The sequence below is a fragment of the Podarcis gaigeae genome (genome assembly GCF_964106915.1).
Source record: "Podarcis gaigeae genome assembly, chromosome: 14".
NCBI classification, from domain to species: domain Eukaryota; kingdom Metazoa; phylum Chordata; class Lepidosauria; order Squamata; family Lacertidae; genus Podarcis; species Podarcis gaigeae.
Window position 1 is genome coordinate 8,794,022 of NC_139690.1, and position 15,495 is coordinate 8,809,516.

Genomic DNA, 15,495 nt, shown 5'->3' on the forward strand with positions numbered 1-15,495 from the left:
CTGTTTATCTACTTGCGCTTCATGCTTTCAAACTGCTAGATTGGCAGGAGCAGGGACTGAGCAATGGGAGCTCATCCCGTCACGGGAATTTGAACCGCCGACCTTCTGATCGGCAAGCCCTAGGCTCTGTGGTTTAACCGACAGCACCACCTGCGTCCCATGTCATAGACCAGCATAAAAGGGTGGGTGGCTCTGTAATCCTGGCCTTGGCCATCTCATTGCTTTGAAGGCATCTCCCAAGCTTTATTTGCTCGTGGCCCAATCTGATAGAGAGGAGATGGAAGAGAAGCTGAAACACAAATCTCCATTGCGCAAATGGCCCGATCAGAATCAGGAACCCTGTTCTGTATGTGTGTGGAAGTGCCTAAAGTCTGGGCTGCAGTTTGTTGCTGGAAGGTGCCAATATAGTCAAATGCTTATTCTCCATCTCACTCACTAGAGCTCAAAACAGGAGTCACTATGGAAGGGCTGAAGAGAAACCCTTATGGATCAGGCTGAAGAACCAGCTCCTGCATCCTGCCTCTACTACAGAGAGCTGCCTCTACTACAGAGAGGGGAAACCTGTGAACCTCCAAATGTTCCTCATCCTTGGTCTGTTATATTCACAACAAGCAAGTGACCAAGGCAATGGGCTTTTCTTGCTGTTGCTGGATAGCAACTGGAGTTCGGCATATAGCCATCAAGGCTCATAGCCATTGATAACCTTGCCCTCAATTAATTTTTCTAATCCCTACATCTAGGAATGTATTAATATTGCTGGATCAGGCCAAAGGCCCATCTAGTCCAGTATCCTGTTGTCATCGTGGCCAACCAGATGTCAGCCTGAGCACCCACAGAATTCTGCTCACTTGTGACTCCATTGATAGCTTTGGTCATTTGTCTAATCTTTTATAGCTATCCAAGCTTGTGACCTAAGTCTTGCTGTAGTGAGTTCCACAGTTTAGTTATGTGCTGTGTGAAGAAGTAGAATAATAGGATTGCAGAGTTAGAAAATATCCTGAGGGTCATCTAGTCCAATCTCCTGCAATGCAGGAACTACCTTCTTTTGTCTGCCCTGAATTTTTCAAAATTCAGCTGCACTGGAAGGTCCTGAATTCTAGCATTAAGAGAGATGCAGCAGTCTGTGTAAACTTCCAGTGCTTTAAAATTAGTTTAACAGCCCAGAATCACACCCCACAGCCTCAAATCCATCCCTGCATACCAAAGCCTGCCAAGAAACATTGCTGTATTTTGATTTTATTTCATTTTTTTTAAAGCGAAGTTGTCTCACGTGTTTCCCCACTCTCTTGTTTGTAATGGTCCTGTTTCCTCTCTCTCTCCCCTTCTCCCCAATTTGTTAGGGATAGCAAAAAACATCGAAGCCACTCTTAAAAAATAAAATCAGTTTGTGGATTAAAAATAGAAGGAAAATGCACTTTAATAAGCAAGCTGGTCCCCAATTGGACGGCTGAAGATTTTTGTGTGTTTATTTTCTTTTTGAGATGAAACCACAAACCACTGCAAAAAATACAATGGTCCATTCTTTCTCCTGGGACAAGGGATGGAAAGTGCTCAATGCTTATTAGTGGAACGAAGGCTTTGCTTCTTACAATAATTGGTTTTATGCCATGGGGGTGATGTGACGCTCGTCGATTCTGCACTCTATGAGGCTGATCCTTTCTTAATGCAGCATAATCACCATCAGTTGACCTTTTAGGGACCATGACTGTTCTTCTGAAAGCTCCAGCCCATGCTGAGATTATTGTTCAGTGCTGTCCAAAAAATGGTCATAGTGTGCATTAAGCCATGTGATGGGGGAGAGGTCAGCCCTTCACCCAGGGAGGAACCTTACCAATGATCCCATAACAGGACTGACACGAATGCAAAGGTATGATCTGCATGGGGTGAGTTCCTGGGCTGGAAGAGGGACTCTAGACAGGAACACTAGCCTTCTAAGTGCAGTGCCTAGGGGATGGACAGATAGAATCAGCACAATGGAATCATTAGACTCAGGCTAGGATGACGGGAGAGACCTGAGATCGACTGCATTTTGTACATTCTCCAGACATTGTGTCTTGGGGAATGTGCATCTCAGGAGAACGTACAGAAGGAAGTTGAGTTTTCTGCATTCCCAAAGCCTTTTGGAGATGACATATATTGACCAGGAAATGTGCACATTCTCAATGAAATGTGGGCAGGGTTGGCCCACCAATGAGGCAAGGAGAGGCAGTTGCCTGAGGGATGGGGGGCACATCTGGCCTACAAGAAGCATGCTGCTCACTGCCTCCTCCTCCTCCTCCTCTGCAGCATGCCAACTGCTGTGTACCCACTGCTGCCAGCTCTTGTCTGGCCTCCTACCCCGCCACCCTGGGTGGTTGGGTAGTGAGCATGTAGTGGAGGAGGAGGAGGAGGAGGGTGGGCTGAGGACAAGGAGGCAGCAGCACGTGGGGTTGCATTTTCTGTCTCCTGACAAAACATTTTGAGCCAGCCCTGGGAATGGGCAAAGTCTACAATATCAGCTTCTTATGTGCATTAACTTCTCAATTTACATTCATCTATACCTATATCAGCATCTATCAGGTGTCAAAGGCCAGGGTAAAGATTTGCACCTTTGGCACATGATGAAAGCCGTATGACAAAGACTGTAGGTGCGTCTCCGAGGGGAGGGATTTTCACAATTTGGGGGATGCCTCAGAAAAAAAGCCTCTATTCCCTGCACTTCAGAGGGAAGTGGAATCACCAGCAGAGGTCCACCTACTGATCTTTACACATGAGAAGCTCGGCAGGGAATGAGGCAGTCTTTATTTATTACATTGATATCCCAGCTTTTTCTCCAAGGAGCTCAAGGTGATGTACACAGTGCTTTTTTTTTTTCTAAAAAAACAAATTTATAATGTTTAGGGGTACTCTCATTTTGACTCAAGAAAACCATCATTTTATGGTTCAAATCGGGGGAAATAAATAAAGTAAATGGACAAAAGTACAAAGATTCACAAAATGTTTAGGGGTGTGCGTACTCTTGCATCCCCCCAGAAAAAAGCACTGGGTGCACGGGGTTCTCCCCCTCCTCATTTCCCCCCCTGCGACAACCCTGTGAGGTAGGTTAGGTTGCGAGGCAAGGACTGGTCCAAGAGTCATCCAGTGAGCTTCATGGCTGATTGGGGATCCTGGGTTTTAGTCTCCTGGGTCCTGGCCCAACACTCTAACTACTGCACCACACTGACTTTAAGTTGTTTATGGCTTTAAATACTAACGCGAGCACATTGAATTGGCAAACATTTTTAAAATGGGTTCTACAGGCATACCTCGGGTTGAATACGCATCAGGTTGAGTGCTTTTGGGTTGCGCTCCGCGGCAACCCGGAAGTAACAGAACGCGTTACTTCCGGGTTTCGCTGCTCATGCATCTGCAGACGGTCAAAATGACATCATGCGCATGCGCAGAAGTGGTGACTCGTGACCTGCGCATGCACAGACGCACAGTCGCGGGTTGTGTTCACTTCAGGATGTGAATGGGATTCTGGAATGGATCCTGTTTGCATCCTGAGGTACCATTGTACAAACTTTAAATGAAACCTTGGCCAACAGCCAATAATCTGGCCACTGCATTTTGGACAAGCTGAAGTGTCTGAGTTGTCTTCAAGGGCAGCCCTGCCCAGAGCATGTTGCAGCAAAATAGTGTGAAGGTCACAGGGTGACCTTGGGCCAGTTGCAACCCCTCAGCTTAAACTACCTCACAGGCTTGGTTTGAAGATAAAATGTGCAATGGAGGTGGGGAAAGGAAAGCTATTTAAAGAGGAGTGGAAATTTTTTGTCGAATATTTTGAAAACAAATGTGTATAGTTGGAAGTGTTGGCAGCATTGAAGTTAAATTCTGCAGAATGATATATATCGAAGTAACGTAAGATAGGGAAATAGAATCGGATGGATATAGCAAAATATGCAGGAATGGTGGATAAGTTAAATGAACCTTGGAAGGGGAGGGAGGGAATTTAATGAATATATGGTATAACAGAAGATGTTCAAATTGAAGCGTACAATTCAAAAAGTTAATAAAAATTTAAAAATGCAAAGGAAAGCCAAGCCCTTTGGTGGAATGGATGGGGAGAGAAATATGAAAAAGAAGAACAAATCGCATGCACCTTCTCATTATCTTCCTGGCTTTCCAAGATGATAGTGGAGCAAGCTAGCCAAAATGTGAGCTGTGGAGTCTGAGAGGGTTTCCTTTAGCATTTATGGCGGGAGAAACTTGCAAACCTGTAAGCTGAGAGAGTCTTAGGATGTGCACATGCCATACATTAAAAGCACAGATGGTATGCAACTGCACTTTGCTCAGAGTAGACCTAATTTCAGTGGTTCAGTGGTAAAACTTTGTTGAATATCTATATCAATAGCTTCCCCCAAATCATCCTGGGAATTGTAGTTTGTTGAGCTGTGTGAGGGGTAAACTGCAGTTCCTAAGATCCTTAGCAGAAAGCCATGTGCCTTCAATGTACAGCTTGTATGCAGCCTTAATATCAACAGATGCTGGAGGATTCACAAGGCAGGCCAAAGTCATCAGTTTGTCTTGGCATCACATTGTATAAAAACAAAGAGCCTAAATTCCTTCCATATCACTTGCCCATCACCAGCTTTCTCCAGTCTCTTGAGATCAGACTTGTTTCCCAAGATCTTTTGGGAGAGAGTGCTTGCCAATCACTCTGTTCAGAGAAACTTGGCTGATCTTCTGGGGCGTATTTTTGGAGCTCTTTCAAGAAAGCCAAAAAACACCTGCATCCTAAAAAGAGGTTTATGTGTGTGTGTGTGTGTTTGATATTTGGGTATAAGCACCACACATTTACTGAGCTGCAAAAAAAAGGGAGACCATTCAATAAATAAAACAGATCTTTTTTTCCAAAATAATCCCTGAGTCTCAACATTAATGGTTAGGTAGTTCACGATGATATCCTGCCACCATTTTTTTTTGGTAACCATATCATTATCATTTATTGACTTAAATATATAGAGAGATTTATATATATCTGCAGCTTTCCCCTCTCCCCGAAACCCTGCCCAGCTGGGGCTCAGTTCTTGCTTTTCGCTTTCTGTTTCCCCGAGACATAGGGCAGCACTGTTTGAGTGCTTTTGTCCGACACCGTTTGGGTGCTGCTGTTTCGTGTCAGCTTCCGCTGCTGAGCGCTACTCAGATGAGGCGACCGTCGCAGTGTTGCCTTGACGGCGGGCGCCACCTTGAGTGTCGTCTCGCTCAGCTCCTCGGGAGGGTCCTCGGGAGGTGGGACATTGTCTGCTTCCTCGTCGTCGTCGCAACACAGGGCGTGATAGAGGACTTTGTCACTGAACCGCACTCGTTCCCGTGTCCCAGGTGTCCTCTGGTGCTGGGCTTTCTGGCTCAGGGCAGAGCTGAAGGCCTCCTCGCTGGAAGAGTCTGGGGTCTCCACCCGGGGTCCATTGGGGGTCAGCACCCCACCATTCATCAGCCGGTAGTCAGGCTGGCGCCCTGGCTGCTGCTCTGAGCCATCGCCCGAATCGGACGGGGTGGAGGCTTCCAGGAAGGAGCAGAACTCCCAGCTGTCGGAGAGGATATCTGAGGTCATGAAATCGAGGTGCCCGAGGTCAAACATCCCACCTCCCTTCTCGCTGCTGGATGTGCTGCTCACGGTGGCTGTGGTCCAGTCGTCCGGCTCCAGCTCAAACTCAAAGTCCGAAGTCAGCTTGTCAATCTGGCTCACCACCTTGGGGAGAAAGAGAGGGAGAGGGGTTAGGGAGTGGCTGCCAGCAGATTGGGTCACTCCCACCAGCTTCTTCAGCATTTCGAGGCCTTAATTCCATTGACTGATTATTTTTTTTATTTTTGTTAACATCTTTATTGAAAGTTCAAAAAGTACACAGCTATAGGGGCGCTAAACAAAGGTAAAGGTAAAGGGACCCCTGACCATTAAGTCCAGTCGTGGATAACTCTGGGGTTGCGGCGCTCATCTCGCTTGATTGGCCGAGGGAGCCGGCATACAGCTTCTGGGTCATGTGGCCAGCATGACTAAGCCGCTTCTGGCGAACCAGAGCAGCGCACCGAAATGCCGTTTACCTTCCCACCGGAGCGGTACCTATTTATCTACTTGTACTTTGATGTGCTTTCAAACTGCTAGATTGGCAGGAGCAGGGACTGAGCAATGGGAGCTCACCCCGTTGCGGGGATTCGAACTGCCAACCTTCTGATCAGCAAGTCCTAGGCTCTGTGGTTTAACCCACAGCGCCACCCATGTCCCTGCACTAAACATGGTGAGATGTAAATAAAAGAGAGAAAAAGAAAAACAGAACCCGTGTAGAAGGAAAAATAAAAGGGGTAGGGGGGGGGGAAACCCAAAACTGTATACTTTACAAGGTTGTTGTTGTACTTCACCAGATCTTAACCCAGTACTTTCTTTCTGGGGGGATGCAGGGGTACACATCCTCTAAACATTTTGTGAATCTATGTTTGGCCTCATTGAGGGGCAGTATTTCAATATGAGTAGGAAAATGAGTATACCCCTAAACACCTTTTTAGGAAAAAAGCACTCTCTTAACCTATTACAGTATTTGTAAGAATGATGTTTGCAATCCATTCTCATAATTCCATTGACTGATTGATTCCCAAAAGTATTTACATAGCATCGTAACATAAAGTTGTATTTATAACCCCACCTTTTTCACTGGAACAGTCTGAGACAGAAGAGGCCATGCAAAGCGCTGATTAACTGGGAGCCCATCTGCAGTATATATATTAAGCAGTTTCATACCACTTTAAACTGCCACTGCTTCCTTAAATAGCCCCATGGGAACTGCAGGTCTACAATACCCAGAGTGGTTTAACAATCAATGCCTCTTCCCAGGGAATTCTGGGAATTGTAGCTCTGGGATGGGAACGGTGTGTGTGTATGTGATAACAACTCCCAGTATCCTCTTAACAGGCTATACTTCCCAAGTTGCCTTGGGGGATGGCCCAACTGTTTTAAGTGGGATGATACTTCTTTAAATGCGTAGTGCAGGTGGGGCCTGGGTTTCTGTGACATCGGGAAGAGCCCTGCTCATAAGTTAGACCATTTGCCCATCTAACTCAATGCTATTCGCAAGGAGCAGAGGTAGATCTTCAGAGTTTGAGATGGCGCTGTCTCCCAGCCCCCCTTAGGGAAGCCAGGGATAGAATCTTGATGATTTTGCATGCAAAGCATGAGTTCTGCTGCTGAGTTCTGCTCCTTTCTTTTCTCTCCCTGGGGCAGACAAGAGACAAACAACTGGAGGTTTGTTTTGTTGTTGCTTTTTAAAAAGAAAAGGTGCTGTGACTTTTTAAAATAAAAAAGGTATAATAGTACAAATGGCATTTTCAATCAACCTGCAAAGACAAACAGTTCATCAGAAGCATGGGAGAGAGAGGGAGAGCTGAAAGCAGGAAGGGATAATGAGGTATGTCTGGCAACTGAAGAGGAAAGGCTGAGCTTATTATGGTTTAGTTCAGGGGTCAGCAAACTTTTTCAGCAGGGGGCCCGTCCACTGTCCCTCAGACCTTGTGGGGGGGGGGGCAGACTATATTTTGGAGAGAGAAAAACGAACCAGTTCTGATGCCCCACAAATAACCCAGAGATGCATTTTAAATAAAAGTACACATTCTACTCATGCAAAAACATGCTGATTCCTGGACTGTCCGCGGGCCGGATTGAGAAGGCGATTGGGCCGCATCTGGCCCCTGGGTCTTAGATTGCCTACCCATGGTTTAGTTATTAAATTTCTATACTGCCCGCCATCCCAGGATCACAGGATGGTTTACAATATAAAAACACAAAAAAATCAAAACAAATAAAAAAATACCCACCACACTATAAAAGGCCATAAATTATTTAATTAGCCAAAGGCCTGGGAGAGGAGGATTATTATTATTTTTTGCCAGGCAGCTGAAAATCTGTAATAACGGTGCCAGGTGAGCCTCTTTGGGAAGAGCATTCCATTCTGTCACCTCCTTTTGGCCAGACTTTAAAACCCTACACTAACCAGAAGAGCTCTGCTGGACACCACAATGAGGATGCAATGGAGGTGGCAAAGTATGCCTTCTTTGCTGCCTTCACTCCTAACATGAGTTGGGCAGATGGTATGTTGGGACAGGCCCATGGGCAGGGCAGCAAGGCAGTGGTGTAGCATGGGTTGTCAGGTCCTGGGGCCGGGCAGAGTGGGGTAGGGAGGGAAATGGATGGAGTACACATGCGTGTTCAGCTCCTAATATCACCCAGGAGATCTCAGCCACAGAAATAAGAAAAGAAGAATCGTTCCATCGTCTGGAGAGGTCACTTTCTGGTTTGTATGGATAAACTATTTTCAATGGAGTCCAGTGATGGAAGGGCATAGCTGTGTTGAGGCAGCACCGAGTGTTGAAATTTTGGAGCCCTGTGCCTGCCCCCCATGCTATGCAACTGCAGTAAGGTGGGCAGTAAACCAGCAGAATCTCTAACCTATCTCAATTGTCCACAGACAGCTTCCTGGCCATGTGGCCAACATGACTAAACCACTTCTGGCACAACGGAACACTGTGATGGAAACCAGAGCGCATGGAAATGCTGTTTACATTCCCTCCTCAGTGGTACCTATTTATCTACTTGCACTGGTGTGCTTTCAAACTCCTAGGTTGGCAGAAGCTGGGACACAGCAAGAGAGCTCACCCTGTTGCGGGGATTTGAACCACCAACCTTCTGATCGCAAGCCCAAGAGGCTCAGTGGTTTATACCACACGCTACCCGCGTCTCTACAAGATGGATGGATCCACAGTCTGACTCTGTATAAAGGCATCTTTCTGTATTCCTACATACAGTGAGACAACTCATGCTGGCTCTTGATTTTATGTACATCTACCCACACTCTGACAATGATGAAATATCTTATTGCTTGTACCTACCGGTATTTTCCTCAATGTGGGTTTGTGTTTTCCAACGATTTATTTTTTACATGCTTGGTCCCTGTGTGTGTTATCAGGCACCACCTACTCTGGGGAATTAATATCCCACATGCAATTCTTTGAGATGCTTCTAATTGCATAGATCTGTAGTGTTACAAGCAGGCGTAACTTGGTGTGGTTTTTTTTTTTTTTTTTTTGGTATTCTATACCAGTGTGATATTATCACGCCTCCAACATGGGTGTTGTACCATTCCCGCTATTTACAATGCTCAGGCAGTGAGTGTTGTTACTTATGTAGCCAAAACAGCTCCACCCACGCACAAGAGGAAGGGATCTTCTGACTCCAGGGAATCCTTAAATATGGAGATTCCCTATGCAATTGATGTAGCTGTCTTATGAGGATTTTTCAAAGCATAGAGAACCTCAAGATTTAGGGAGGAGGAGACAGTATTTGGAGGAGAATGCTACAAGGATGAGCGATCCATATTAAGCTGAGGTATAGTGTTGTATTTCAAGCTAGCATGATATTACAATGCCAGCGACATGAGTCAGTGCCCATCAATAGCCCTTTCCTCCACGAATTTGACCAATCTTCAAGCCACCTGTCTTTTAATGCCATCAGTCCTGCAGGAGCGAGTTCCATAGTTTATCTATGCACTGTGTGACGTACTTTCGTTGATCCGTCCTCAATCTTCCAACATTCAGCTCCTTGGATGTCCCTGAATTCCAGTGTCATGAAAGCGGGAGAAAAAACTTTTCTCCATCAACTTTCTCCATGTCATGCATAATTGTATAAACCTCTATCATGTTGCTTCATACTTGTCTTTTCTCTGCACTAAAAAGTCCCAAATGCTGCAACTTTTCTTCATAGGGGAGTCCTCCATCCCCTCGATGCAATGCAGGAATCTTTTTTGGCCCAACATGTGGCCCAAACCCACGACCCTGAAAATATGAGTCTCATGCTCTACCGACTGTGCAGGATGCACCCATTGAAGAAATAGAAAGGTAAAGGTACCCCTGCCCATACGGGCCAGTCTTGACAGACTCTGGGGTTGTGCGCCCATCTCACTCAAGAGGCCAGGGGCCAGCGCTGTCCGGAGACACTTCCGGGTCACGTGGCCAGCGTGACAAAGCTGCATCTGGCAAGCCAGAGCCGCACACGGAAACGCCGTTTACCTTCCCGCTGGTAAGCGGTCCCTATTTATCTACTTGCACCCGGAGGTGCTTTCGAACTGCTAGGTTGGCAGGCGCTGGGACCGAGCAGCGGGAGTGCACCCCGCCGCAGGGATTCGAACCGCCGACCTTTCGATCGGCAAGTCCTAGGCGCTGAGGCTTTAACCCACAGCGCCACCTGTAGCTCCATGTGATTCAGGCATCACGTGATTCCCCTCCTTTACTCTCCCATCGGTTGCTGTTATGGGCTTAGATTGCTGACAGCGGCCCAATGGAACCTGGGTAATGTCTCAATTGCGCCATGAAGCTCTTGGGATAGTCTACAACTCTTCAGCTCAATCTGCCTCACAGGGTTGGTGTGATGATGATGATTTATCAGTTGCTTGTTATCAAGTTACATGAGACGCGGGTGGCGCTGTGGTCTAAACCACTGAGCCTCTTGGGCTTGCCGATCGGAAGACCGGCAGTTCGAATCCCTGTGACGGGGTAAGCTCCCGTTGCTTGGTCCCAGCTCCTGCCAGCTTAGCAGTTTGAAAGCACATCAAAGTGCAAGTAGATAAATAGGTACCGCTCCGGCAGGAAGGTAAACGGCGTTTCTGTGCGCTGCTCTGGTTTAGCCAGAAGCGGCTTAGTCATGCTGGCCACATGACCTGGAAAAACTGTCTGCGGACAAACGTCAGCTCATTCGGCCAGTAAAGCGAGATGAGCGCCGCAACCCCAGAGAGTTGTTCGCAACTGGACTTAACTGTCAGGGGTCCTTTACCTTTTTTTTGTTGTTATCAATTTCTCCTAGAGACTTTCAGGACAGAAACTAAGCACACCACTGCGCTCCTTGTTGGAGCTCATAAAATACTGCTGTTACTGCCATTTAATTACCACAGAACCAGACATTGATAATAACCAGTTGAAAGAAAAAAGTTCCTGCCTCAAAACTCGCAACCTAACGAAGGCCATACAATTAAAATAGGCTGCAAAGTTCCATAAACCAGCATTTCTCAGTGCTGGTCAACGTAATCAATGTTCTCCATGGTATATGGCAGCCTTCCCCAACTTGGTGCCCTCCAGATATTTTGGACTACAACTTCCGCTAGCTCTAAGGCAGTTGTAATCCAAAACATCTGGCTGATGCCCGGCTGGGAAACGCAGGCGTATATCATGGAGAACATCAACTGGATTTCCAACCAAGCATGCAAACGACTCTTGGAGCATCAGTAAAGCAACTGCCATTTCCCTTCCCTTCCTCACCCCACCATAAACATTACACTTATGCAAACCACCACCATGGCCACCACAAGTCAGTAGCCCTTGGGGTGGCTTCTGGTTGCATTCCTTCAAATGCCCAGTAGATGGGGATGCTTATCTGCCAAGCCAAGCAGCGCTGATCGCTTCTGGGAGAGGAATAGGGCTTTTAACAATTGCCTCAAGTATACCCTGAGCAAATGCCATTTGACTGTGAGTAATTCCTTTTTGAGCATCCTCACATCCCCCCCCCCAAAGGAAGATTGTGAGCATGCATGCAGTCCGAGAGTCATGTTCAGTGCTTTTCACATTGCAGCAAAGCCACAGGCTGGCAACTGCCCCAATGGGGATTGCCATGAAATAGCAGAGGGGCAAGTCTGACATGCTCTGGAAAATGCAACGGATGAATGCAATGGTTAAGCACTTGGTCAGCTTTTGTCAACCTGGTGTCTCATCTGGGTTGCAGACCCATTGAGATTAATGCACATGAGTAACTTGGGTCCAATTCAGTGGGTCTGCTCTGAGCAAAAGTTAGCTGAATACAACCACATATGGACCTGGAGGACCCAGAAAGCTGTTTGTGCCAGCTGGCAAAGGAGAAAAGGGAAGGGAGCGCCCAGCAAATCTATCTGCAGGTCTCTGCCTAACAGCCTAATGGATCTTAGGGCCCATGAGCTTCCTCAGGACTGGGAAGGGGAAAGAAACACCGGTTGCGGCTCATTGGCACTCTCTTTATCTTTCCAGTATGCTTTTTGCTCTGTTGCTGCTGTGGACGAGCGGTGAGAGATTCTTGCATTGCAGGGGGGTTGGACTATGTTTGTGGGCAATGATCTTGCCACTCTACTTGGGTTGAGAGCCTGGATTGGTTGGAGAGTAAGGGGAAAGGAGTTAAGTTACCCAGAAGCCAAGGCGTGAGAATCTGCTGGCATGGAGAAAGGCCCTCTTTGGGTTAGAGACATAGAGGGAGGCAGTGGGCTGCCATATGTGGGGAAAGACCTGTTTGAATGTCTCATTTGGTTCCCCCCAGGCATTCGGGGAAATATTGAAATATACATTTTTGCTGTTGTGGATTTGCTTCTTTCCCTTACGGCAGAATTGCTATTTATGTTATTTTGTCATTTTCCTCTCTTGTTTTCCCCTTTTTATTTGCATTACTCTGTAACCTGCTCTGCGACTGAAAAAATTCAACGAAGAACAGGCTATAAATATTGCACAGTAAATAAATCAATAACAATAATAAAAATGTGTTTTGGACAAGTGGCTCTCTTCTGCCCCAGCCATCACAGCCAGTGGGGGCTGATGGGAATTGTAGTCCAAACCTATGGAGGGGTTGTGAGGTTTTTTGGGGGAGGGGGTCAGTCAGTATGAAGCCTGAGGCCCTTCTAATCCCTGGGATCCCGAATCCAGCAAGGGTTAAAAATCTAATGGAGGATCCCTTTGTTGAACTGGTGGGGCAAGTTTCTTTTGTGAGTTAATGGCCCTAAAGACAGAAATGAAAGACAAAAGGGCAGGCCCTCTTCCTCACCTAGCTGGTAGTCAGGAGACAAGAGACATGCAGTTGTGTATGTGAGAGGGGAGGCTGCAGGCATAAGCTAGTGAGACAGAGTCATGCTTGATTTCTGCTCAGATCCAAGGCTGTGACTGTGGGAGAAGAAAAGATCATCTGGAGTGTTAATGCTGTGAGCCCCTCCATCTTAGGCTCAGGTTGTAAAGGGACCCCTGACCATTAGGTCCATTCATGACTGACTCTGGGGTTGTTGCGCTCATCTTGCTTTATTGGCCGAGGGAGCTGGCCAGCATGACTAAGCCGCTCATGGCGAGCCAGAACAGTGCACGGAAACGCCGTTTACCATCCCGACGGAGTGGTACCTATTTATCTACTTGCACTTTGATGTGTTTTCGAACCGCTAGGTTGGCAGGATCAGGGACCCAGCAACGGGAACTCACCCCATTGTGGGGATTCGAACCACTGACCTTCTGATCAGCAAGTCCTAGGCTCCGTGGTTTAACCCACAGCGCCACCCGTGTCCCTAGGCTCAGGTTGTATATATGTGTAAATAAACCATATACAGTGGTACCTCGGGTTAAGAACTTAATTCGTTCTGGAGGTCCGTTCTTAACCTGAAACTGTTCTTAACCTGAGGTACCACTTTAGCTAATGGGGCCTCCCGCTGCCGCCGCACCTCTGATGTGCGATTTCTGTTCTCATCCTGAAGCAAAGTTCTTAACCTGAGGTACTATTTCTGGGTTAGGGGGAGTCTATAACCTGAAGCGTCTGTAACCTGAAGCGTCTGTAACACGAGGTACCACTGTATCCTAAAGACACCAAGTCTCTACTGTCCCTCATTCCAAGGAAACCAAACCCTGAAGAAGTGGCTGGAACCCCTAGAATCTTGTGCTGCTTGGAGATTGGGGTGCTGTGGTAACAGAGGGCAACAGGCTGGCAAAGACTAAACTTAGCTATTCATGAAAGCACTTGATACATTTTGAGACAACGGGAGAAAAAATGCATCAGGACATTAATAGCTTTCAACAGACAGTGACTGGCTCCCAATAGTTCATTTCTTTGATTTTTGCTTTTAAAAAGTGTGTATTGCTTACAAGATGAAAAAGAGGAGCGCAGTAGATGAAATTTATGCAGGGTTCCCCCCCCCCCGCTTGCTCTTATGCAGAGGGTATGGTTATGCAATTAATTGAACAGGCAATCAGGGGGAATTTAAATCAAATAACGTTCCCAGTCAGAGCACATTATAGGCCTCATATGAAGAGTTAGCACGCAAAGCTCTGACAAGGTGGAGGTTGAAAGCTTCCTGGAGGAGAGGGCTGGCATGAGAGAGAAGGGAAACACCTGAGAGACTTCAGCCTATGTTCTGAGCTTGTGTTTGTTCCCTCTCAGGTATTTATGGGAGCCACCGCTCAGAGGTGCAAGAAGTCTTGATCACGACTCAGCTGAGCAATGCCTATTGACCCTACACTGTGATGCACTCTGGTTCCGGTTGGGTGTGGCAGTTTTAGTATACCTGACGTAATGGCATGTGAGTTGTGCATTTTAAACCATGAAGCGTTATTGTCTTGTTCACATTCATTATTGTAGATTGTGCACCCTTTGCGGAAGAATTCTTAATTTGCTGGCAGAAATGACGGGCAGAATCCGAGACCAGGGAAGAGAGACAGCGGAAGAAGATTGGAAGAAATTTAAGGACTATCTTAGGAAACATTGCAAAATTAATGAATGTTAGAATGACGTTGGTTTAGAAATTATGTGGTTTCCAGCTGTAATGATTAAGTAAAAAGAAAAGAAAGGCTAAAAATTAAATGAAAAATAAGGGAGAGAATTTGCTGAATTAATAATTAGAAATTGGAATACAGAAAGGGGAGGTATGAGGAAGTCGGGGAAATAAGTTACAAGAAAATAAGGGATTGAAACTATACTTGTTTTTGTTTGTTTTTGTTTGTATTGTTGTTTTGTTTTGTTTTTATATAATTTTTGAAACTTTAATAAATATCTTTTTTTTAAAAAAAAGAATTCTTAATTTGATTATGTGTAGCACAGTGTATGCTGATATGTAAATAAATTCACTGAATGGCAGTTTTGTGTCGCTCGCCTTAAACGCCAACTTTCCTGTGGCAAGTTTTGCCCTTTTCCCTTCCCTATGGGATGGCATTAACTATGCCAGCTTCAGGGCACCAGCTCTAGGAGAAGGGTCAAAGCTCAGCAGCAGACCAACTTCCTTGCATGCACAAGGGCCCAGGTCAATCCCCACCATCTTCAGGTATGCCTAGGAAATATTGGACCTTTGAGAATCACCTTCATTATGAAGCACAATGCAAATGAAACACAATGCAAATTGTGGATGGGCTGGGGAAGTCATCAGTTACTTAGATGACTTGAAAGAGGTTTAGAGACATTCATGGATGATGAAGCTATCAACCAGATGGACCTTTCTTCTGACCCAACAGGACACCGGACTGCACATGACAGACTGTGCCACCAGTAAATGCATGGGTACCATTGGATATAGTCAGTGGGATAGCTATCTTGAAGATCCACAGCTTAGTGGTAGAGCATCTGCTTTGCATGTAGAAAGTCTCAGGTTCAAAGCCCATGTAGACATGAGAGAGACCCCAACCGAAACCCTGGAGAGCTGCTGGCTGTCATTGTAGACCAGGCATAGGCAAACTTGGCCCTCC

General features: G+C 46.3%; 1 protein-coding gene across 1 annotated transcript in view; it reads right to left on the reverse strand.

Moving 5' to 3' along the window:
* Nucleotides 1–4,934: 4,934 nt before the first annotated feature.
* INSYN1 (inhibitory synaptic factor 1) overlaps nucleotides 4,935–15,495 on the reverse strand; it is a 126,076-nt gene continuing 115,515 nt past the window's right edge. The window contains exon 3 of the mRNA XM_083712913.1: nucleotides 4,935–5,710. Within this exon, the coding sequence (XP_083569039.1) occupies nucleotides 5,042–5,710 (669 nt within the window). The 3' untranslated portion in view covers nucleotides 4,935–5,041. The remainder of the gene's footprint in view (nucleotides 5,711–15,495) is intronic.